Consider the following 26,894-nt stretch of genomic DNA (forward strand, 5'->3'; position numbering starts at 1 on the left):
GTGGCGACAGATGCATTTCAGGCAAATGATCTCTACTGGTCTACTTTTGTCTTGTAGTTTTAAAGGTCAAGAAGCTGCCCTTGAAATTCATACCATATTCTTCAAATTTTACTGAGGTATAAAGTATATCTCAAAGTATCCCAAAGATAACACATAAGTTATATATATACGTGTGTGTGTGTTTTGTTTTTTTTTGTTTTTTTTTTTAAAGATTTATTTATTTATTTAATTTCCCCCCCTCCCCTGGTTGTCTGTACTTGGTGTCTTTTTGCTGCGTCTTGTTTCTTTGTCCGCTTCTGTTGTCGTCAGTGGCACGGGAAGTGTGGGCGGCGCCATTTCTGGGCAGGCTGCTCTTTCTTTTCACGCTGGGCGGCTTTCCTCACGGGCGCACTCCTTGCGCGTGGGGCTTCCCTACGCGGGGGTCACCCTTGCGTGGCACGGCACTCCTTGCACGCATCAGCACTGCGCATGGCCAGCTCCACACGGGTCAAGGAGGCCCGGGGTTTGAACCGCGGACCTCCCATATGGTAGACGGACGCCCTAACCACTGGGCCAAAGTCCGTTTCCCTGTTTTTGTTTTTTTTAATTCCTCTCACTAAGGAACTTTTGAACTGAAGTGGCAGAATTTCCAAAAATGGAAAATACCAACTACAAACCAAAATCTCCCTGTCCACCTCAGCCATCATTAATGTCCTCTTTCTCTGAACTTTGAACTCTCAGAATACTTATTAAATCACTCAGCTTATAATGACCATCCCTTCTCCAGTGTTTGGTGTTACTTTTCCTCCTCAGGCACTTGCAGGTTTACAGGAAGAAACCGTGCTAGTGCCGTGCATCCTTGCAGCACCTGGGGCCGTGGCACAGGCTCAGTAAATGCGTGTTCGGTTGAGGTATGCTGACCAGGAACAGGAGCCCTGCATGCTGGTTCTGAATCTACTGTTATATCAGTATGATTGGGGCAGATTATTCAACTGCTCTGGGCCACAGTTTCCATGTGTCTAAAACAAACAAGTGCATCAAATGACATCTACAGTCCTTTCCAGATCTAAAGATCTCTGAGTCTCTGTTTCTCTACTTTAGTGTCTTCACTTGCAAAATGAGGGTGAAGTCCTGATTTCGTTCTATGTACAAGCCATAGAAATGATTAGGGTTTCTTTCCTTTATAATAAATGCTGTTTTCTGTGACTCTGTGTTTCGGATCATCCCTAAATATACGATGATTAGGCGACCAGCCACATGAGATAGTTAGAATATGTTCTAATGTCTTTCCCTTTCATATTCTAACTTCCTGAGATGGCAACTGAATTTTACACCACCACTACCACCAATAATAGTTCCTTATATTTATTTAGTGTTTCACATTTTACAAAATTACTGTCTCATATACTTTATCTTTTGATATCCACAACCTAATAGGAAACCTAATAAATTAGGAAGAACAGATAATATTCCCATATTACAGATACAGTAACTGGGCCTCAGAGCCGTGAATTTGCCTACTGGCTCCCAGCAGTTATGAAGTCTGAGTTCAGCAAGGTCTTCTTTCCACTGTGCTCACTAAATCTGATGCTGGGACAAGAGGTATTTAGAACCCATTGGCTTAGCCTCCTTTTCTATATGCATTCAGCAAACATTGTTAGTGTCTACTGTATTTCAGTCCCAAGGCTAGCATGATACCAGTAAATTAACCAAGTAATGAATCCAGTATTTTCTACAGTATATTTCATGAAACACTAGCATAAAGAGATTTCTTGGAAAACAAAAACAAAAAAAGAAAAGTAATGGTTAAATAATTGGGAAATGCTGTATACCACACCCTATCTTAGAGATTTGCAGTCCATATTTGCAAATTAAAGGTGCTAGGAAGTCCTGCAGTAAAGAGCCTTTTTTATACAATTTTTAAATTTAACAGATCCAAATCTGCATTTAAAACCCTTTTTGTTTATAAACTATCAATGTCAGATTCCTGCCCCTAGACCCTTCAGTTACTGCTGAAATGAATGCATATGAAAATGAAAATGAAAGGAACAATCTCACAACAGTGAAGAAAATGAGACAGGATTGCCAATGGACCAGAGATTTAGACAAACTTCTGGAAGACAGAACGCAGCGAGGAGCATGCTGACCAATGAATGACAGAGGATAGAGAAAGCCATTGCTCAGAATAAATCCTGAGGGTGCTACAGAGGAAGTGGAGGCCACTTTCCCTGCTAGGATCCCAGAGAAGCTGTAGGTTTAGAGTTGGCCTGTGGGTGGGAGGCAAGATTTGGGGCTCAAACTAAGGAATTCACTGAAAGTCTATTAGAACAACTGTGCCAGCCAACAGATATTTCCCACCTCCCAGCTTCCTGCAGAGTGGTAACAGCTGGCATTTACTTTCAGGCTCTAACTGGAAAGTTCTCCACAAGAACCAAATGATGATTTGGGGAGACATCATGCTCCCAGCGTGGCTGTGGCAGTGCCAGTGTCAAGCCTTCCTTGTTCTGGCATTTGGAGGTCTATCCCCTTTCTCCTCAATCTGCAATGAGAATGGTTGACTTGGTTCCTTTGTCCTTGTATTGTAGAATAGGAAGCTTTGAGAGAACAAGACGTGAGCCATTAGAAGTCAAGAATGTAATTATTAAAACTGAAAAATTTAGTAGAAGAGCTGGAAAATGAAGAAAATCTCTCAGAACATTAAGGGGGGGGGGGGGGAAGCAAAAATCCAAAGAGACAGAAAATATTAGAGAAATGACATGAGACAGAGACCCAGTCTAGAAGACTCATCATCCATCCAATAGGAGTTGCAGAAAGCGAAGGTAGAGAAGATGGAGGACAGGCCGGCTGACACACAGTGCGCAGTACACTCATCGACGAACCAGAACTCCAAAGGGGCAAAGACTGTGCCTCTGGAGCTGGCCAACATTCCAGAAGGGGAGACAGACCATCAGTAAATAAATACAAAGTGTAAAGCCAGCACATAATGAAAATAGGAGGGTAGGGAAACAGAGTGATGGAGGGGTGTTATATTAGACAGTAAGGAGGTGATATTTGAGCAGAGACACTGAATGAAGTGAGGATATTTGAGCTATGCTTAATCAATATTTACTGAATGAATAAATGGTTGAAAGTATGAAGATGGAAGAGTGATGTGGCGTATGGAACAACCTCACTTTCCTCATCTGTAAACTGAGAAGTTTCACTAGATAATCTCCGAGGCCTGTCATAATTTAGAAAGTGGCTTTCGATCCCACCCAGTAAATTCACTTTAATTGTTGAGGTTGGCATTAGTGATTTCAGGGAAAACATCATGTCTGATGATGTGTTGGAAAACACCAGGCAATGCTTTATCACAGTCTATGCTTTTCCCAGAAAATTATTTTCTCCTAGCTTTTCTGGGAGCTAGGGTTATATATGTGACTATTTTTAAGTGTTGTCAGCAGTGGCTGCTGAGACCAATTGCTGCAGGAAGCTGACAAAAACTTCACCCCATTAAGAGGCATTCCCATTATGTAATCTTGCCCCAAAGAGCTCTATAAATGAGAGTTGATAATTTACAACCTTTTTGAACTAGATACTTCTTCATGAAAGGCAAGATCAGGTAACTGAGCTGTATACTGGACAGTCAACAAGAAACCACTCAAGGCTATTTTGATCAGCAGATCAATGGTCCCCATGCAATGATCTTTGATGAGATAAAAGGGACTGTTTTCCCTTGGGATTAATGCTTAGTAAGTCTTGGTTAGGGGCAGGTAGTGTTCTGATGCTCTTCACACTGAGTTTTCACAAGGGCACCCCAGGGTCTATACCCAGAACTCCATGTTCCTACTTTACCAATCAAACTGGGAAATGACTGGCATTCAGGAAAGCAACTTGAAAGGTTTGGTTGGGAGATTCTGGGCTACACACACATAATCTGCCAGTGCTTCTACTTCCTTATCTGTTTCAAGGCAATAAAGGGCAAGAATGGCTATAAAACCTACTGCAACTTCCTGGTTTAAAACCCTCAGACATTCCCCGTGGCAGACTATTTACACCCCAAAAGTCTTAGCCCATATCCAAGATCTTCTGTGTCTAGTCTGATCCCTCGGTGTAATTTTATTTCTCCCATGCCTCCATCTTCAGCTGCCTTTGACTCCATCCACACTATGCTCTTGTGTGCACTCCAGAAATGTATCATCTTTTCCTAGCTCTGTGCTCTTGCACGTGAAGTCCCTCTTCACAAAGTGTCCCTTTCACTATTTCCTTTTGCTCACATACTTCAAAGAAGTGCTTCCTTTCTTGTAAAGTTTTCTCTGATGCTCTTAGCCAACAATATCTTTCTCTTCTAAATTCCTGCAGAACATTGTCAGTACTTTACTTGGAAGAGTTTTGCTTTTTACTTTAAGTAGAGTCACTTGTAAATATGAAATGTTTCCTACTGAGTTGAAGGTCCTTGAAGGTAAGGGCAAAGTACTGCCCCTCTTTCTGTCTCCTATAACCACCTGGAACAGAATCTTTAACATGTTGAAAATGGTAGCTGTCTTTTATTGTGTATCTCCTAGGCTAGGTAGTTGTGAAGAGCTTTGTATGTTTAGCTGGAATCCTCACAATCATCTTACATGGGAGGAATCTTACCTTCATTTAAAGACATGTGAAATTGAGCAGAGAGAGGCAAAGTAACTTGAGCAAGGTTGACAAGACAGAAAGGGGCAGTGCTTGGATCTGAGCCCTCTCTCCCCACTCTTTTTGTTTTGTTTGTTCTGTTTTGGTCCTTCTCCCTGCCTTGCATAAATGCTAGTGCTCCCAGGGTTGCATCCTTTGCCCTCTTGGACTCTGGGTTCAAAATTAGGAAAGGTACCCCCTCTGTGCAAACAAATTAGAATAATGTGCCCCCTCCTTGTAGAAACAGCTACAGGTACCTGGCTTTGGGGTGGACTTGGCTGGATATGAACCCCAACCTCCTTAGCCTAGTGCCTTTGTGTGAGGTACAACCTGCATAATTATTGGAGTATGGAGCCATTTGTCCTAGCTCACAAGAGTCCACTGTGCACATTGCTTCCCAACTCCCTGTTCAATGACACCACATTGGTAGCTTGAAGTTAGTAATGGCAGTAGTATTTTCACCACAGTTATTAGCAAATGTTACAGATCAGGACAATCTCCTCTCAGTGAGCCGAGTGTTACACATTTACCTGCACACCAGTGTGTACCATGTACGTGATAGCCTTCTTGGGGGTCTCTACAATCTTCTAGGGTGACCTTGTTTATGTCAGTGATTGAGACTACTATCTCAAGATGCCAGTGAAATCTTTATATCTAATCTTATTTCTCTGTGGAATTTCATTCCCATATGTCTATTTTCCTGCTTGGAATACCTGCCTATACAGTTCAAGGGAACATTAAAATATTGAGAACAATCTTCCTTCCCACCACACCCTTTTCAACCAAACTTCCTTCTCCCTGATTTATGGTATCACAGTCCATATGGTCTTCCTCATCCGATTGGGTGTGGATGTCCTAAGAGTTCTACTTTCTAACTGCTTTTCCTCTTTGCATTTTTTGCTTCTATTTGTATTAGTTCAGACTCTCATCTGCGCTGTTATGTTATATACTAATTATCTTAGCCTCCAGTTTCCATCCTGCTCATTGTCCCAGTAGACTTTGTGTACTAATATAATCAAGTTACTATTCTGCTTAACTGTTGATGACTCCCCAGTTCCTACAAGATAGAGTTCAGCCTCCACAGTGTAGTCCCAAACTTGATTTTCAGCATCATCTGCCCACCACTTCCTTCAAAATCCTCTGTGAACCACTTGCTGATCCCAAATACCCTGAGACTATCACCACTATCTGGTATGCATTCCTCTCCCCTATTCTACCTGAATTTCTTCATGACCTTTAAGATCTAACTTTCATATGAGTTGTGAAATCTTCCTAAATGTCCTCTCTTCTCCTGACAGGTTGCTCAATTCTCCCGTACACATTATCACATTGTATGGTCATATCTGTGTGTGTTTGAGTGGGTGTCTCTCTTCCCAGGTATACTGAGAAAGCTTCTAAGACTAGCGTTTATTTTTGTAACTTTAGTAACTATCAGAGAACCTTGTACATAGCAGATACTAAATAATTTTAATTACCTGGAGACACAAAGCTGAAATTAAAATACAAACATTTCTGATCTTAATGATAAGAAAATTTAGAAGGAAATTGCCATCTGCTCACCACATGTCATGCATCAGAGATTCAGTTAAGTGCTTTATTCTTCATAACAAATCTCTGTGGTGGACAGCATACCATATTTTACAAATAGAAAGTTTAAAGATCAGAAATATTAAGGTACTTCCTCCAAGGTTAAAAAGTTAATGAAAGGTAAATCTAAGATTTGAACCCAATTCTAATTCCAAATTCCATACTTCTTCCACTACTCCAAGATTCTAGCACATTTTAGCAAAGAAAACCTTAGTGTGAACAAATAAATGTGATTCAATTTGATCAGGAAAATATAAAATGCCATGGACACAACCTAGAGGGAGTCACTGATTAGGAAAGAGGAAACCAGGGAGTCTTTCACAAGGAGGTGAAAGATACAGCAGAGGAGCTTACTAAACACCCTTCCCAACTCCCTCCTGGTTTGGCTTCCCATACTACACAGGCTGAAGCTAAAAAATTAATTTTCCAGACTCCCTTGCAGCTAGAGTCTAGGTGTCCCAGTTTCCACCCAACAAATACATTATGTGTAAGAACAGGCAAAAATGAGCAATATGAGTAGCAGCAGAACAACGTGGCAGATGTGTTTGGTTCTCCAGGTTGCAGATCAGGTGGAAATTTCAGTGCCCTGTCCTAGTGTCCCAGATGCCAAGGAGCATGAAGTAGAGCAGTCAGGTTTTTGCTAGAAGAATCCCAAGGTATGAATACAGTGTTTCCCCAGGCTACTTTGTCCCAGCATGGGTGACACTTAATCTTGGTTCCCTGGCATTCCCAGAAATTCTGTGAACTTCCTAATATCTTGCAATTAGTCTTTCTCTGGATTCTTTTTTCTCAAACTAAGACAACTTACCAATATAAGCATTGTCTTGGAGAATGATCAACTAACTCCCCATTATCCTGGGGAGATTATTACACAAGTGTGTAGCCTGTCTTTGGAATTTCAAAGACAAGGTCAAACAGTACATTAATTAGGAATCTGAGTGTATGTGTTAGTTTAAGTCTTGAAACAGATAACTATTTTTGTTATTCATATTATTTCTGTTTAAATTCTGTTTTGTGTGTAAATTTCCTCAGAAAGCCTAGTATTGTTGTTATAAGCAGAACCAGTTCAGGCTAGAAGAAGTCTTGCCTCCTTCTCAATGTGAAATTAGTCCAAAGAACTGAGAAAAAGCCATCTTGCTTCTTCTCAGAGAGAATGATGATAAACCCAGCCTAGCATATTTCAGTGGCTCTTTTGATAGGCCAGGCATTGTGTAAGATAACTCATTTCATCTTCATAATAAGCCTCTGAAATAGGCATTAATATCCCATTTTTTGGATGAGGTATATGAAGTAAAGACATTTGCCCAAGTTTGCATGGCTTATAAATGGTCAAGTTAGTACTAAAATCCAGGCTTCATTCAGAGGCCAGTGGCCCTTCCCATTCTGCCAAACTGTCTCCAAAAAAAAGTGAGAAAGTAGAAGTCGAATAACCTGCCCTCAGTCGCTAAAAGGATTGGAAAGCAAAACACCAGTGACAAAGGAGAGAAAGGCAAATGAGGGGAAGTGGCAGATAGGGTTTGTTACAACTTTCCTTCATTCTTCCTTTTTTTTTTTTAAAGATTTATTTATTTACTTTCTCCTCTTCCCCTCCTCCCACCCTGCTGTATTTGCTGTTTGTGTTGTCCTCTCATTTTCTTTTCTCTAGGATTCACGGGGATTCGATCCTGGAGACCTCCGATGGGGAGAGAGGGTCCCTGTCAATTGTGCCACCTCAGTTCCTCGTTTCTGCTGCACTTCACCTTGACTTTCCCCTTGTCTCTCTTTTGATGCATGACTCACTTGCTCAGGGCACTGGCTCACCACGCGGGTACTCGTGTGGGCACTTGCTCTCCGTGTGGGCACTTGCTCTCCATGTGGGCACTTGCGTGGGGACTGGCTCGCCACACAGGCACGCTTTCTCTTCTTCTTTTTCACCAGGAGGTCCCAGGGATCTAGCCCAGGTGTTCCCATATGGTAGGCAGAAGCTCTATCACTTGGGCCATATCTGCTTTCCTCATTCTTCCTTAACATAGTCCTGCTATTCTCTTACCTCCAGGAAGGCAGGACCAGCCCCTCTTCTACTACTGACCCACTTCTGATGGTGAGAAAGAAGTAAGGAGTAGGAGTAGGCTGCAGCCAGCATCATTGTGGGGCCAGTGGAATTCACCCCAGAACAGCCTATCCCCAAAGCTCTTCCTACTACACATGAAAATAAAGCCCTGCTTTTTAAGCCATCGCCAGGATTCTTGTAATGAGCAGTGGAAAGCACTTCTAACTGATAAGGGGAGTCAAGATGCATAGGAAATAATATAAATGCTATGATGAGTCACAGTAAGAAAGAACAAGGGTCCACTTTGAAGTCAAGTTACGGAAGCCTCTGTGTCTCCATTGTCTCAAGCTATAAAACCACGAAAGCACCTCACACCCCAATCACCTGACCCTCCAGCTTCATTACAAACCACACAGCTCAGCTCAGGCACGTCTAGGAATGGACACCTTTCCTTTTTTTTTTAAAATTAGGACAGTAATTTTTTAAGGAAGGGAGGGAAGAGAAATGGGAGAAAAGAACAGATCATGGAAGAGGAAGGGGCTGAAGAGTGATAAAGAGAGCTATTTACAAACTACAATTCCCTGTTATGGATTATAAATGCCCAGGTTTTACTTGCGTGTTGTTCCAGGCAGGGGGGAAGAAGGCAAGAACTGGGAGTAGAAAGCAGAAACAGGGGGGGAAAGGCAGGAGCAGCTAGCAATGGAAACCTTTCTTGCCAGTCATAATTCAGGCTGAGTTAAATGTTTCTGCAGAGGGTGCTCTGTCATAAGAGCACAAGGACAGTGCAGTGCCTCCCGGGCAGCCTCTGCTTTTTCCAGGGAACCTTGCTCTTCAGAGGACCGAGGAAATAATAATCTGGTCATGTTAACTCCGTGGCAGCAGGAACTGTGCCTGACTTGTTCACCACTGGGGCCCCAGCACCTGACACGAAACCAGACATAGAGGGAACACTTGCTAAGTGCGAGTGGAGTCGAATGGAATTGGAAGGTGTTGCGTTCTAAAAGCCAGTGGGAATCAGGCATCCCTCCTCCCATTTTGCAAAGGGAAGTCAGGTTACTTCAGAAGTCACGGACCAATGAGGCGGCCTGCCCTGTTTGCGGTGCTGGCTGGGAGTACAAGGATGAACAAGGTTTTGCCTCAAGGAGCTTAGAGTACAACGGGGAAGAACATGGACCAGCAGCCTGGTCTTCCAAAGCCAGATAGTTTCTCTTATATAATTAAGCATGGCCCTGGGAAACATATTAAGCTTCTTTAAGTACCAAATTTGGTGATTAACTAGATCCTGTCCAGGGCTCCAGTGACAGGGATATTGTGACGTGAGCTGAGGCATTTGCTGGGGCAAATTCTGTGCGCTGGTTTTACCAAAAGAGGATATATTTATCTATCACAAAAAATTTAAAAATCAGGAAAACTAAATGGACTAAACCACGGTAAGATCAAGTAAATACAGATTATTTAGGATGTTACAAAAGAAGAGATATTAAATTATTTCTTATTCAATAAGAAAAGTAAAGCAAATTAGTCCTGGGAAAAAGAGGTGGGGGTGAGATGGGGCCAGGAATACTTGGATGGCACTTATTTTGTGCCTAAGACTTTTACACGTACGAACTCATTTAGGTCTCACAACCACCCAGTGAGAAATCAAATAAGTGACCAAGATCACACAGCTGATAACTGGTAGGACCAGGATTCAAATGCAGGCTCCAGAGTCTGCGCATTACTAAACTGCTCAATCCCCAAGTGCTATCCGATTGAGAAGGCGAATGTAATTTCTGAGGCCTAGAATCTCCTCCCTGATCCAACTTGCCACTTCAGTGCCAACCTTTGCTTTGGAATTTGTTTTAAAGCCTGCCTCTTCCATGAAGCCTGTCTTGATGCACTGGTCCTCTCCCATCTCTGAATGCCTCCTCTGGTGCTTAGAGCCTGCTTCTGCCAGAGCTCTTGCATTAACTTCCACTTGCTTCCTGGTAGTCATCCTTCCTCTTGAAGAACTGGTCAGAACCTCACAGGAAAGTTTCCCCCTTAGACTGCTTTCATAACTCTCCCAGTATCTGCATATGAGGTACAGAGTGCAGGCTCAATAAAGAGTTATCAACCTACTGATTTCAGAAGAATTAAAGGGAAAAATCGGAAGGAGTCGATATACTGATACCTAAGCTCACTCTTGCAGTGATAAAAAATTTCCTTGTGAAATAAAACCTCCCCACATTGCAACAAAATTGCTCAAAATTTACCCTCATATTTTCTAAATAGTTATAACTCCCCTACTCTTGATAACCTTCCCTGCTTTTCCTTGATAACTTGTTTTGACTCGGAGGAGAAGGGTGGCCGAGGAGGGATTAAGTCTCGGTGGCCTGGTCCCAGGATAAATGCTTCAGTGGGTGCTGGTGACAGGAGGAGCAGCATGTTCTAGCCTCAAAGTTACTGCAGTTTAATGGATCCCACTTGTCACAGAGAGACTCTCAAGGGGCTTGGGTAATACCAATGGACACTGACATCTTTATTGAGATTTGAAAGGGCTGATTATCAGTTGCAGAGCTTTGCTTAAATAGCTATCATTTTAACCAACTGTATTCAGGGTTTATCAATCAATGTGAACAATTTTGTAACAGTGATTTCTTTATTTTGTGGTCATGGATCACCCTAAAATAGCACTGTCCAATAGAACTTTCTGTGATGATGGGAATGCTCCATGCCTGTTCTTTACATTATGGTAGCCACCAGCTGCATGTGGCTATTGTGCACTTGAAATGTTGCTCATGTGGCTGATATATCATTTTAATTAATTTAAAGTTAGATAGCTGCATGAGGTTAAAGGCTATCATTTTGAAGCAATCGGTTCTAGAATAACCAGGCAAACTTATAGGGGTTTGTGATTACAGAATATAAAAAGACTATTGCCACATTCTGTCCTTTCCTGCCGTTGTAGAAGAATGTAACATAAGAATTTCTGTGGAGGGAAAAGCATGTCATTGTAGTCACCTTAACAAAGAGCACTCATGTCGGTTATTCATAATCACTTCCATGTATACCTTGTGGTTAGCATCAAAACCTCAGAACATGGATAGTTTCTTAAACAATACATTCTCCTATTTATTTCTGCTGTTGCCATGTTACTGTTGCCCCCTGAACCCTGGCAGCAATGGGAGACTGATGGCTTCTGACAGGCCTAGCACTTCTGCTACCTGTAGACTCATGAAGGGAGGCACAAGGGCCCTGTTTATAAGGCATAAAAATAGAGCATGGCTCCAAGCCCAGATTTCTAATCTTTGTCCTCACCAGTTGTAATAAAACCCTTGGGTTCAGGTCTAAAGCACCTTCTCTGCTCACAGGGAGTGTCAGCTGCCAGTCAGCATGTTTTCCCGTGTACACAGTACAATTTATACACAGATTGATCCTGGACCCTTGGATCCTGGGTATCAGAAATCAACTTGAGATCTCAATTGCCTTTTGGTAATAGTAAGTCCATTTTCCTGGAGTTTATCAAGGGAATTCATGGACTCATGAGTGGCTTGAATGATAAGAGGTTAAAAGTTGAGAAAACGGCATTGCATTTTGGCTTCTGTTAGCTAATGATTAACTGAGGCATCTCTTTTCCTGTCTGCTAATTGCTGAGAACTTAAGGACCCATGTACACAGTCAACATTTTCAAAGAGGGGATGGTCAGTGAAATTCCAAAACCTGCTACTATACGATGAGATTTGAGCCAAAATCCTGTTTCCTTGTGAGAACATCTCTATCCTTGTTATTTACCACCTTCCCGTTCTCTAGTTTTAAAAACAACAGGGCTTCCTAAGATCTTCAGAGAACGTGACAATAATATAAATTTAAAATGTGAGGGAAAGAGGGCCTCCGAGGAAGGTGTAAATGAAGCTTCCATGCCTAGCATCTTGGAACCATTGGGGGCCCTAAGTCTCATCTTGTCCATCTGCTTCTTTTTTTAAAATTTCTCTCCCCTTCCCACCCCTCCATCCCCCACCCCCCGCCGTTGTCTGCTCTCTGTGTCCATTTGCTGTGTGTTCTTCTGTGACCACTTCTATCCTTATCAGCAGCACTGGGAACCTGTTTTTCTTTTTGTTGCATCATCTAGTTGTGTCAGCTCTCCGTGTGTGCGATGCCATTCTTGGACAGGCTGCACTTTCTTTTGCACTGGGCGGCTCTCCTTATGGGGTGCACTCCTTGTGCGTGGTGCTCCCCTATGCAGGGGACACCCCTGCAAGGCATGGCACTCCTTGTGCGCATCAGTACTGTGCATGGGCCAGCTCCACATGGGTCAAGGAGGCCCAGGGTTTGAACCGCGGATCTCCCGTGTGGTAGGCGGACGCCCTATCCATTGGGCCAAGTCTGCTTCCCCCAACTGCTTCTTTATACAGGTGAGTAATTTAAGGCCCAGAGATGCAAATGACTTCCCAAACTCACACAGTCAGTTAGTGTAGAATTAAGATAGGAACCTAGCTCCTCAGTCCTGGTTCAGAGACAATATAAATGAAGTAGGTGACCTAGCACAGACGTCCATTCACAGTGAACATTCAGTAAAGATGAATGTTCTTTTTCTCTAGACCTGGTGGGCTCTCAGCCAGAATTCACTCCATCCAACTCCAAAGTCAAATGTAAATGAGTCTTTGCTTGAATGCTGACCAAATCTCCCAGAATACACTAATAAATTTTCCCTTCAGAAGAGAACTAAACTACCTGTCCCATTACCACTTCAGTTTAATTTAATTCAACAAATATTTACTGAGCCCCCACTACGGGCCAAGCTCCATGCTAACTTTGGGGATTCACAGGTGAACAAGACATGGATGGAAAGCATTTTCCTTGCAGGGTCTTCAGTCTAATGAGAGACTGAACACACACACACACTTAAACAGAGAAGTAATTTTAGGTGAAGTAAGTACTGAGGAAGTGTCCCTTGGAATGGCCTGAAGGTTCAGAGATGACTTCCCAGGGAAGATGTATTAGAAAGGTGAGGAGGAAGTGGTCAGATGAAGGAGAAGAGAAGTTGCTGCAGGCAGATGGATCAGCTTAGGCAAAGCCTGGTGGAACAGGATAGTATCTGATTTGCAGCAAGCTACAAGCTCCTCAGTATTCCTGGGGTGTATAGGGTGAGACAGGGTATGGTTAGAGATGGGACTAAAAGGCTGTCAGGGGAAATGGACTTGGCCCAGTGGTTAGGGCATCCGTCTACCACATGGGAGGTCTGCGGTTCAAACCCTGGGCCTCCTTGACCCGTGTGGAGCTGACCCATGCACAATGCTGATGCATGCAAGGAGTGCCCTGCCACGCAGGGGTGTCCCCCGCATAGAGGAGCCCCATGCACAAGGAGTGCACCCCATAAGGAGAGCCACCCAGTGCGAAAGAAAGTGCAGCCTGCCCAGGAATAGTGCCACACACATGGAGAGCTGACACAATAAGATGACGCAACAAAAAGAAACAGATTCCTGTGTCACTGACAACAACAGAAGTAGACAAAGAAGAAGACACGGCAAATAGACACAGAGAACAGACAACTGGGGTGGGGGCGGGGTGGGAGGAGAAGGGGAGAAAAATTAATTAATTAATTAATTAATTTTTTAAAAAGGGGGCTGTTAGTTTGCTAAAGGCAGAATGTTAAAGGCTTTGCATGTAAGGTTAAAGAGTGGACTTGATCCTCTCGGCAGTGGACAAGTCTTAAAATCAGGGACCTAAGTATACAATTTGCAATTTTGGCCCAAGGGGTGATAATCTTTACTCCATTAGGTGGGTACAGGCTACCTGAGTGTCCCAGCGGTGACTGTTCAGACAGGTCATTTTGAACAATATTTACAGAGGCCCTGTGACAAGCCCAGCACCATACAGGACTCTGAGCTACAGAGATAAGTAAGACGTGGTCCCAACCTTCAAGGAGCTGAGAATCTGATGATTTATCCCTTAAAAAAAGAGGAGCTTCCACAGAAAGGTCCCTCACCTATGAGTCTAACACTGCCTTCCCCTAACAGTGGCTTCATCCCAGTCAGTTGCTGTTCTCTCCCCCACTATTGACATTTCTCATTTTCTCCCAGACGCTGTTTAGTTTGGCTTCTGTGTCTATTGACAGAAGAGTGTTTGGTAAATTATACTGGTGTAGACAAACTCAAAGGCCAGCCTAGGAAAAGGATGTGTTGAATTAGCATCCATAACTCTTGTGGGGGGCTTGGAGCTCCCCCTTATTCCTGCTGCAGGCTGCTCAGACCCACCTTCCTCCTCCCCACTGCCCTGATGCTCCCAGGAGAAACCTTATTATTTCCTTCCATCCTTCCTTCATTCCACTATCACTGGTTATGTATGCCATGGACCAGGTATATGAAAACAGATAAAATGTAGACCCTCCTTCAAGAGTTCACAGAGAGAGGGAGAGGTAAAGATTTAAACATTAAGTAAGAACAATGGAAGAGCACAGAGGAGAGCAAGCCCAGTTTTGCCTGGGAAGGCTCCCTTAAGGAGGCAACTTCCTAAAGGGACACTTGGGACACCTTCTTATCTTGAGAAGGGAGAGAATTGAAAGGGGACAGCTTGAGCAAAGCCCCAAAGTCATGGGGAAATACAGGTAAGTCACAATGTTTTTCTAGGCAAGGTGTGAATGGACAATGGTAGATAATGAGGTTTTGGCTAAATGCCTGATGAATTTATGTGAGCTTTTTTATGCTGTCTCTCAGTACTGCCCTTTTTCTGGGGGGGCAATGTGAGCCACTGCACTGTGGGAAGCAGGGGGGTGGCATGTTCTGATGGGCACTTTATATGAACTACACTGAAGTCTGTGTAGGAACTTCTTGACAGGGAGATGAGCCTAGAGGCAGAGAGACCAGTAGAATAGCTGTGGCCAAGATGACAGTGGCCAGGGGTGGCCTAGATGGAGAAAAGGAAAATATTAGTATTTTAGAGGTGAAATCACTGTTGGGAAGCGAAGGGGAAGAAGAAATCTAAAATTACTCAAGTTTTAGTTTGTGCAATTGGTGAAACTGCCACCAAGATGAGTGGCTTAGTTGTGGATGAATTGAAAATGAGTTTTTAGTTCCTTGGAAAAAATGTCCACATGGGTCTAATTCAGGGCCATTTATTCAGAGTATTACATCACCTTCATTTTCAGAGCTGAATAAACTATTCACGATGATTTGGGTAATGCTTTTTAATTACTCTTTCACCAGGGCTTCTTCCCATAGTTTCTTCAGATGTTGAAAGGCTTAGGGCAAGCAGATGACTCCTCCGGAAATAAAAGGAGTTGGGTCATTTCACTGAACATTCTATCCCTTCTCACATGGACATATGAGACTTGAGTACCCCTGGAGGACAGGTGAAATGCATCTTGGAGATTCTTAATGTTTCTGAGGGTTTGTAGACCTTCTGAGAATCATTTCCCACAACAACTTTTACATAGAGTTTTAAACTGTCCCTGAACCTCCTGAAGCATATCCATGAACATCTAGGACCCCAGGCTAGGAATGCCAACATGAAGGAATATACACTGGATTAAGAACCCAAGGTCCCAGCTCGCTGTCAATTTGGAGGCAGCCTTTAGCAAGTAGCTTGACTCCTCTGTTTTTCAATTTTCTTGTCACAGAGCTAGGCTACTGTGACCTCTTTGATTTATGGCATTTAATTCACAGAGCAAATCAGCTTGTATGGCCATCCAGTATATGAGTTTGAATAAAATTGGGCCTTGACTCTGTTCCTAACACCCTAATTAAGAAGAAATGATAAAAGGAATAGAAATATTTGTTCAAACCTGCTCCTTGTTCCATTCTTTAATGCTTCATTGGCTCCATGAAAGACAGTTGGGCACTTGAGACAAGTTCAGGCTTGTATATGCTCACAAATGTTTCCAGGGACATAGTTTGAAGTATCTTTATTACCGACATTAGAGAAGGCTGTTCTTAGAAGATGGTGGAAAAAGAAGGGTTCCCAGCTATTTCCAGATATTTTAAATTGTGTAACTTTGAGTAGTTCACCTATGGTAGGCCAGACCCACACAAACACTTTTTTTTAACCAGAAAGTGTACTAAAACAACAACAATCAGAACTTCATGCTGACAAAATATGAAGTGCCTAGATAGACATAGAGGTAAGATATAAATCAGCATCATATCTGGCTAGCATTCCACAAAAATTTATCTATATGCAGCCAAGGATCTAAATATTCAGACATATACAGATGGCCAGTTGAATGAATACACTATTCTAAGAAGATACAGTTTTATTACATATTATATATTTACTTCTAAATGCTTGCACTAATCTTACAAAGAAAACTTGGCAGATTTCTGTTTGGCTTTTCTCTGCACAGTAGGAAATGATTTTTAATTTGCTCATCAATCACACTAAACATTACTTTGCTCATGTCATCTCTCTCAAAAATATTCTGTTATACTTGGTTGCCTTGAGGATCAAGTCCAAACCCCTATTTTGCCATGCCAGACTGTACTCCTAGTACTTCAACCGCACCATCTGCTGTGCCCTTACACGGAATTTCTCTCCATTCCAGCTAAACAGATCTAGTCATATAGATCATATATGCATTTCATTCCACCTTTACTCAGGTTCGGTCCACTGCCTGGAACAACATCTTTCTTCCCAACTCAGCAGCTGAGTCAATTCTCAACATCCAAATCCGGCTTCATTTCCCCCATTTCCTCAGGAGGAGTGGGTAGAAAGGAGTTACTAGTCTAATCCCACCACTCCATACCCCCCTATATTCTGATTGGCAACCACTTCCCAGTCAGTTGCTATTCTCTCCCCCAGGTGTTAGCATTTCTCAATTTCTCACTCTTCAGTGGGCTTCCAAATTCCCTTGGAGGACTTGTTAAAATGCAGTAGGCTTGGGGTGGAGCCTGAAAATTTGCAGTAAGCTCTCAGGTAATGCTGATGCTGCTGGTTGCTGAACCACACTTTGAAAACCACTGAGCCAAGTTAGAGAGGGTTGCTTCTTTGGAACAAAGAGTCCAGACTAAGTATGAGTCTGATGAACTAACCATGGCTGCAACATTGCTTGACTTCAGGGGGACATCGTTCACATTTTTTAAACTTGTTGCAGCCCTACATGGAGGCCTTGTGAGTGTCCTAGTCAGAGACATGCTCTGCAGACTCTGACTTTATATGGCTGTACCAAGGGACAGGCTTCACGAGAGCTGAGGGTGGAAAGGAATGTACATTTTATGTTGTTCTTTCCAAACATAACCAGATCTAGGGATCATAGTCATTGCTGAGCTGTCTCCTAAAGTTGAGACTAAGTGATGCCCATATGAGTAAACACTAATAAAGAGGTGAGTGCATATATGCTGGAATTAAAGACTTTAAGAGCTGGAAGGAATCACATTTCTGGATTGAGAAGACTTGGGTGCAGGGCTATTTCACAGCAAATTATTGACAAAACCGGTGTTAGAAGTCGCTGACCAGAGTTCTTTCCATAATAGTACACTGCTCATGTGAGAATCAGCCAGTGGAATATTTATTGAATATCTACTAACCACAAGGTACTGAGTTTAAAATAAAAGTTATTATTTTACGGATGCTTCATATTCATCACAATAAATACTAAGTTAGGCTAATTTATTATTTATTGTATGCCAGATACTACACTGACAATGTACATACATTATCATATTTAATCTTCGTAACAACCCAGGAGGAAGATATCAGTATAACATCCATTTTACCAATGAGGAAATTGAGGCTGAGAGAAACTAAGGAATTTAACAGAAATTAAATTGGTAAGCCAGGCTTTGAACCCATGAGACCTGACTTCAAAAGCTGCTTTAAACACCAGTCATGTGCAGGATAAATGTGTTCATTTGTACCATTTTCCTTTGTAATAATCATCATCAGAATAATCATTAAAGAAAATGCAAGAAAGCTTTTCTCTTTCTCTTTCTCCTTTTCTCTTCCTCCTCCTTTTTCCTCCTCCTCCTTATCTCTCTCATTTCTCAATTAGGAAAATATCTATATGTTCCTCAATTTCAGGAGGAAGCAGCAAGAGAAATAAAATAATCTTATGCTGCGAATTTTCAACCTACTAATCCTATTAGTTGCCTTATGACACTGACAGCATATCTCACTAGAGATCTGTTTTCTACTGGATCCCAGCCAGTGACCAAGACGCAATGGTTTATTTTCTCTTCTTGTCTTCAAGAAATGTGTTTACAGGAAGCGGACTTGGCCCAGTGGTTAGGGAGTCCGTCTACCACATGGGAAGTCCGCAGTTCAAACCCCGGGCCCACATGTAGTGCTGATGTGCACAGAGTGCCGCACCACACAGGGGTGTCCCCTGCATAGGGGAGCCCCACGCACAAGGAGTGCGCCCCATAAGGAGAGCCACCCAGCATCAAAGAAATTTCAGCCTGCCCAGGAATGGCACCGCACACAAGGAGAGTTGATGCAGCAAGATGATGCAACAAAAAGAAACACAGATTCCCGTGCCACTGACAACAACAGAAGCAGACAAAAAGAAGAACATGCAGCAAATGGATACAGAGAAAAGACAACCGGGGTGGGGGAGGAGGGTAAGGGGAGAGAAATAAATTAATTAAATCTTTAAAAAAAAAGAAATATGTTTATTTGTCTTTCCCACAGGACAGGCTAACTTAAGATATGTTATATTCATCTCTTATCCAGTACTTGTCATATAATATGATGTCATAAATGTTTGATGGAAGGAAAGAAGAGAGGGAGGAAGGGAGGGCAAGAGAAAGAGAGGGAGGAAGGGTAGGTGGGAATGTGAGAAGAAGTAACTGAGCACATTTTCTTGATCATATATGCCCTGAGAAGGGATCCATAGCTGAAATGGGAATGGCATCTCCATTCACCAAATACCTTAGGCCAAAAATCCTGAATTAAGCATGGCTCCTCTCTTTCTTTATACTACACATCAAACCCATTGGTAAATCCTTAGGGCTCTCTCTTCAAAACAATCTCACTTCTACTTTTCATTATGTCCACTACAGTCTCATTATGCCAATCCACCATCATCTTTTGCCTGAGGTTTCACAATTGCTTCCAAACTATTCTCTCCACTTCTACCCTTTCCCCACTACAGTCTATTTTCAAAAAGACATTCTAGATATTTTCAGTGCCCTCCAATGACTCCCTGTGTTACTCAGAGTGAAGTGAAAGGTCCTCCAATGGCCCATAATGCCCAACATGATCTGTGCTATCTCCACCTCTCTGGACTCATTGCCCACCACCCCTCCCCTTGCTCATGCCACTTCAGTCACACTGCCTCCTTGCTCCTCTACTCACTGTCACTATCTATCTCACTGTAGTAAACTGAATAATGACCTTCAAATATGCCCACATCCTAATCCCCAAAGTTGTTAATGTCACTTTATGCGACAAAAAAGCACACTTTGCAGATATGATTAAGTTAATGATCTTAGATGGAGATTATCCTGGATTATCTGGGTGAACCTGATGTAATCATAAGCATTCTTACAAGAGGGGTGGCTAAGAGTACCTCCTGAGAGCCTCCATGTTGCTAAAATATGGCCTCTTTCTAAGCCAAACTCAGCATATAAATGCATTACCTTCCCCCCAGTGTAGGACATGATTCCCAGGGATGAGCCTCCCTGGTACCAAGGGATTACTACCAAGCACTGGCTGGTGATGCAACTAGAAAAAGAACTTGGATGAAAGGGGTAAAGGGTAAAGACAAATAAGTTTATATGGCTAAGAGACTTTAAAATGAGTCAGGAGGTCACTGGAGAGGTAATGCTTGTGCACATCTCAGCAGGATCTCATAGACTGCCAAAGTAGATACTACCCCAAATAGTGGGGCTCCTGAGGGCTCTGGAGTCACCCAGGTCCTATGGTCATAGGCTCCAGAGTTTGGTGCCTTGCCTACTTTGGAGTTTGTGCACCCAAGTATGACAGAGTTAGACTCAGATATGACTTCTCTACACATGCCTCTTCTGTTCTTTTTATTTGAAGCTATGGTTGGTGCTGGAGTTGGTAGACATACATCCAAGAGACTGGAATCTCTGGGCTGTCATGTGCCAGCTGGGCTCTGAGCCTCAGTGGAATTGCAGCACCTACTATCCAGTTCATTGGGCTCACCTAGGACAACTAACAAGGAGGTGAGGATGGATAACCCAAGGAATCAAGAATGTCTACAACTACAAGCAAGAGAGTCCCATCCATCAGTTATCCGGGATTGAAGCCCCCTCTCAATTAGAGGTGGAGTGGGCATCACCATTCCAGAATCCTCAGGATTGGGGAATAAAGTATGGACTAGAGTGGACTTACTGGTATTCTACTATAGACTTATTATGATTCTAGCAATGGAAGAAATTATACCATTGATGTGGAGACAGTGGCCACTGAAGGTGCTGAAGTCAGGGAGAGGGAAATAAAGGGTGTAATATGGGGACATTTTCAGGACTTGGAATTGGCCTAAATAACATTGCAATGACAGATACAGGCCATTATATATCCTGCCATAACCTACAGAATTGAGTAGGAGAAAGTATAAAGTACAATGTAAACTATAATCCACACTTAGTGGCAATGCTCCAAAATGTGTTCATCAATTCCAATGACTATACCACACTAATGAAAGAAGTTGTTAATGTGGGGAAAAATGGGAGGTGTGGGGAGTGGGGCATATGGGAATCTCTTATATTTTTTTATGTAGCATTTTATGTAATCTAAGTATCTTTTAAAAATAATAGAAAATACATTTTAAAACATATTTTATGAAATTCTATTTACATGCCTTTCACATACAATAAGATAAACCCATAATATAGTAAAAAATAAAAAAAGAGGGATGCAGGCGACTTCAGAGTCAGAAGAGGGCAAGGAGACAATGGAAGCAGGGGAAGTAAAGGTCATGTGATACAGGGCCATAAGCCAATGAATGAGGACAATCTCTAGAAGCTGGAAAAAGCAAGGAAACAGATTCCCCTGTAAAGCCTCCAGAAGGAACCAGTTCTGTCAAACACCTAGATTTTAGCTCCCTGAGACTCATTTCAAACTTCAAACACCCAGAACTATAAGAGAGTAAATTTGTGTTGTTCTAGGTCACTACATTTGTGTTAATTTGTTACAGCAGCATGCAGAAACGAATACACTAATTTTCCTGTTTCATGTTTCTTTATAGGACAATCACCACCAGGAATATTTTATACTTAGTTATTTGCCTATGATGTGTCTGTCCCACTATAATGCAAAGTCCATTTGAGCCTTTGTTTTCTTCATTGCTGTAAACCCAGTGGCTGGCACATAGTACAGTGACTCTTAAGGACCAGCTGTTGAATAAATAAATGGATGATATATTTTAATTAATTAATTAGGCAGCACCCAGGAATGGCTGAGTCTCAATAAAATGTTGGTTCAACATGGAATTACAAAACCACATGGAATTTTCACTGACTTGGCTAGAACAGGTGGAAACATACAAATGAGTACAGCTGTAGACACAAGCCAGGAGGAAAAATCCCAGGACTGCATAGCCATAACCCTTCTAGGAAGATGATGAGCTGAAAAGCCAGTGGGAGCTCCTTCCGATGCAATGGGCTCAGCCTCTCTGTGGAACTGCGAGGGAGAAGCCTGGCCAAGTCAGGCTCAGACTTTCTTTTTCTGCTTTAAGCAGAACAGTGTCAATTTTATCTGTTTTTGTATTTTACACATCCCTTCAACGTTGAATAAAGAATTGCAGAAGGGAGGCAGTTGGGGAGTGGGAGGCAGGGATTATAATCCTGTTCTTTTTACTGAGCACTGCCTATTATCATTAAAAAGGCTCACGTGTAGTAGCCAATTTCAAAGTTAAACTCCAAGGCTCTTGGTTAGCATAATTATATTAAAAAGAAGGCAAACCTTAAAGAGTTAATTAAATACAATATTTGCTTTAAAGAACTATAGAGTTTAAATAATTTAGAAATTAAATATCATTATTTAGCAGTACTTCCCATTGTTGGTACTAGCTGGAGATGCCAACTTTTCATACCACTTCTGTTTTGATCAACACCAGTGATGGGCTAATTTCTGGCAAGATCAGCACTTTGCCAAATTTACAAATTACATCTTGATGTACCAATCAATAATGATGATATAATGATGATGGTGATGCTCCACCCTGCCTGTTGCATGAAGTCACACAAATGCTGCTATCTTCGGGGAAAATACACCTAGTCCTCATTACGGAGGTAGGAAAGGAAGAAGGGAGGAAGGGAGGAAGAAAGAAAAAGACTGTTGCATATCAACACAGTTATGCCAATGGTGATGTGGTATGGAGGCTGGAAGGGTGCTTGGGTCACCTGCTCTGTGGAGCCTTTCTTCACTCCTTCAAATACACTTGAGCAATCCCTTCCCTGAATTCCCACAATACTCCACTCATTCCTCTATTTCACTTATTACATTGTATTATAACTAGCCGTGTGCAATTATACACCATACATGTGTCTTCTACACCATATTGCTGATTCCTTGAGAATGAGAGCCAAGTCTTTCGCAACCTTTTTCCTCCAGGTGTTCAGCTCAGTACCAGGCAAGGAGCAAGGTTTGTCTACTGCAGAAACATGAGCCAAGACTATACTAGGTGCTTTTCTCCAGAACCTTATAGTAGAATAAAGGAGACGTGATTTACACACAAAGCAATTACAGGAAAGTACGAAGTAGAAAAAGTTAACATTGATTAGGTAATAGAGTACATTTCATTAGAAACGTTATTGGAAGCAGAGAAATGAATGTGTTCTGGGATTTTTGTAGGTTCACAGAGTAATTGTTTTATTAGCAAGATATAGCAGTATTTACTAATGTGATGTCTTCACATAAAAACATGGAAATATGAATATTGTGTGTGTTGGGGGTGTGTGGGAAAAGTTTCTATAGTCTTTACTAATAAAGATGACTTTTGAGCCCTGAAATGCCTTTTGCATTTTGATAATATTCAGAACCATGATCTCTACTGCAATATCAGTCTAATACAAAGAGTTCTTTGTTTAAATATCACGGGTGTTAAACATTAACACTGGTAATTACTTTTCTTACTACTATTGAAATCATTTCATAAGATATTTTAGTTATATTGATACCGAAAGGGCAAGCTCAGTGACAGAGGCAACATTTATTGACCATATATCGAAGGATCTGTGACCTTAGGAAGATAAGAAGGAAATTCCAGTACTTGATTGCAGATTTGACTTTCTCTCACAAGCCTTGGTTTCATTTTTAAAAATCATGCTGATAAAGGAAATGTAACCAGACCAAAAAAAAAAAGTGTTCTTAAAAGCCAATGATTAAACACACACTGTAAATGCATTTCCCAATTCTTGTAATTTTGAGAAGTCCTGGGCAAATGATCCATTTAATCAGTCCCACTCTGAAATTGTATAAAGTGAGATCCAAAGACCATACACCATGTATCTCCCTGGTCACTCAGAGAAAAAGTAAAGCACCAGTTAGACCACCTGCACGTGCAGGTGGGTGTGTGAGAAGCAGTCCTTACCTTCACAAAGAGGTTAATCTCAGGGTGCATGGAAGATGCTTCACTGTCTTCCAAACCATCTCCAGGACAGATGCTTTGAGAAGCAACACTGGTGGAGAAAGCCGTGCTGGGCTGCACTGTGAAGCTTGAAGGAGAAGGCAGGTCTTCATTCGTCATGCTTCCATCATCCTGGAGCTCCTCTCGCTGGGGCTCCTGGGCCTGAGCTGGTGCATGTAATTCATCCGTTGAGATGTCCCTGTCCTCCTGGGGCTCACCTGGTTGAGGATCCTGAGCCTCGGGCAGCACTTCATCAGATAGGAGGTAGTCTCCTGCTTCTGTTTGGGAGGAGGTCAAACTGTCCTCCTCTCCCCCAGTGACATGGACTGACACAGAGTCATATTCATTAGCTGCCAGCTCTGTGGCATATAAACTGTTTTCTGGCCTCCAGTCTTCATGGACATCTTCATAAAAAGGATCTTTATTTTCTCCTGGCAGGTCTGAAACCTCATACATCCTCTCTTTTTGGATTGTGTCATAGATGGTAGTATAGTCTTCGTCATTCATGTTTATTGATCTGATAGATCCTTCTGCAGGCAAATCCAAGGAGATCTGAAATGAGTAAAGAGAGTGAGGATGCTGCACAGCTGTTCAGAGGAAGCAACAGGCTTTTGAAATGCAGCAACTAGCAACAGCTATCAATGACAGCTCTCTACAATCATTTACTGGAGACTTTAATCAGCATACCACAAGTCCATTGGACAAAAGATAAAGTTTACACACTCAGTTAACTCTTTCACTCCTAAGGATATTTTCTGGGGTTTTCCTCATTGCCTGTTAACTCCAAGATTCTTTGACTAGATGAGGGGTTGAATTATCTCCTCAGTATACATTGAAATTCTGAATAATTAGCCATTTGTTACTAACTAGAGCTTTCTTCTCTGCCTCCAAATGTTAACAACATTCAAGAAATCTCTCCAATTCAGTGGAGAACTACAATTCTTCAGTGGTAACACATCTATATACACCTGAATTCATTGCACAAAACAATTCTTTGAGTATTGATATCCTATGATAAATGAGTTGTACATGCTCCAGTTAGGTTATGAATTACATTTACCTTTCTTATCTGGAAAGACCATTAGTGATTAAATGGCAGAAGGAAAAGAAGATAAAAGTTCTGGCCTAAGAATACATTTGTACAGACCACCCCAAAAAAGGGACTCAAAGATTTATGGTTTTGAGTTTTATTTTTCCCTCTCAAATCTATGTGATCATCATGGTGAACAAATATTCACTAAGATGCTATTGTGTACAGAATACTGAATTGGGCACCAAACATCTAAGAGTTAGAAGATACATTCTCTGTCCTCAGGGGGCTTTTAAATATAGTGGGAAGGCCAGGATGGGAAACTAAAATCCTAAAGAAAACAGAAAAATTATTTTCCAAGGTAATCTTAGTGCATTTGGACCAATGCTGGAATATGCAGGAAAGAACTGTGTGCACAAATTTGTGCTATTTATATTATCCACAGATGCTACAGGTATCTGTTTGTTTTTTTTCAACAAATCAATGTTATTGATAGATATTAATAAAGCATAAATCCATCCAAAGTATACAATCAATGGCATTCGGTACAATCACATAGTTGTGCATTCAGCACTTCAATCATATATAGAGCGTTTTCATTATTCCAGTAATAATAATAATAATGACAATAAGAACAACAACAACAAAAGCCAAACAAACAAAACCATCAGCTCTCAATTGCTGTTTCCCTTGCCGTACATAGTTGCTATTCTGTTTCCTTCTCTCTAGTTTATTTGTATTTCTATTTTGTAAAAACTGTCTTTTCTGGGAAATATCACCCATATTCATATTTTACATGAGGTTTCACCATGCTATACTGTCCCATGTTACATTTTTCTAGCTTTCCTTCTAGTAATATGCGTGTCCTTAGACTTTCCCTTTCAACCGCTATCATACCCACATACTAGCTCTTCTAGTCACAAACAGCATGGTGTGTTCTCACCATTTTCATTCATTTCCAAAAATTTACAAACGTTTTTACCCTCAGCTTTCCACTCTCTACCCTCATTCTATTTTCTGGTGACTTATATTCTAATTTTTAATTTCACAAGTTTACATAATTAGTTCATAATAGCCCAATCACATACTATTTGTCCTTTTGTGTCTGGCTTGCTTCACTCAACAAAATGTCCTCCAGGTTCATCCATGTTGTCATATGCTTCATGACTTCATTTCTTCTTACTGCTGCATAATATTCCATCATGTGTACAGACTACAATTTGATTATCCATTCATCAGTTGATGGATACGTGGGTTGTTTCCAACCTCTGACAATTGTAAATAGCGTGGCGATGAACATTGGTGTGCAAATGTCTGTTTGTGTCACTGCTCTCAGGTCTTCTGTATATACCTAGTAACAGTATTGCTGGGTTACATGGCAAATCTATTTTCAGCCTTCCTTAGGAACTGTCAAACAATCCTCCACAGTGGTCAGATCAGTCTATGTTCCCACCAACAGTGGATAAGTGTTCCTATCTCTTCACATCCTCTCCAACATTTAGTTTTCTGACTTTTTAATAGTGGCCAGTCTGATAGCTATGAAATGATATTTCATTGCAGTTTTGATTTGCATTTCTCTAATCGCTAGTGATGTTGAACATTTTTTTCTTGTGTTTTGTCACCATTTGTATTTTTTCTTTGGACAATTGTCTTTTTAAATCTTTAGCCAATTTTTAAATTGGATTGTTTGTCTTTTTAGTGTTGAGTTGTATGATCTCTTTATGTATCATGGATATTAAACCCTTATCGGATATATGATTGCCAAATATTTTCTCCCATTGAGTTGGCTGCCTTTTTACCCTTTCGACAAAGTTCTTTGAGATGCAAAAGTATTTAGATTTGAGGGGGTCCCATTTATCTATTTTCTCTTTTGTTGCTTGTTCTTTGGGATTAAGGCTAAGAAATTCTGCCTACCATAAGATCTCAAATGTTTTCCTACATTTTCTTCTAGGATTTTTATGGTTGTTGGTTTTATATTTAGATCCTTGATCCATTTCGAGTTAACTTTTGTATAAGATATGAGATAGGGCTCCCCTTTCTTTCTTTTGCAAATGGATATCCAGTTCTCCCAGCACCATTTATTAAACAGACTATTCTGGCACAGCTAGGAGGTCCTGATAGCCTTGTCAAAAATCACT

The 26,894-nt window shown here is 41.6% G+C and overlaps 1 protein-coding gene across 1 annotated transcript in view; it reads right to left on the reverse strand.

Annotated features, from left to right (window-relative positions):
• CLIC5 (chloride intracellular channel 5) overlaps positions 1–24,293 on the reverse strand; it is a 150,626-nt gene extending 126,333 nt beyond the window's left edge. Inside the window, exon 1 of the mRNA XM_058306820.1 lies at positions 23,691–24,293. Coding sequence (XP_058162803.1) covers positions 23,691–24,233 — 543 coding nt within the window. The 5' untranslated portion in view covers positions 24,234–24,293. The remainder of the gene's footprint in view (positions 1–23,690) is intronic.
• Positions 24,294–26,894: the final 2,601 nt, after the last annotated feature.

Source organism: Dasypus novemcinctus, chromosome 11 (assembly GCF_030445035.2).
Source record: "Dasypus novemcinctus isolate mDasNov1 chromosome 11, mDasNov1.1.hap2, whole genome shotgun sequence".
Classification (NCBI taxonomy): domain Eukaryota; kingdom Metazoa; phylum Chordata; class Mammalia; order Cingulata; family Dasypodidae; genus Dasypus; species Dasypus novemcinctus.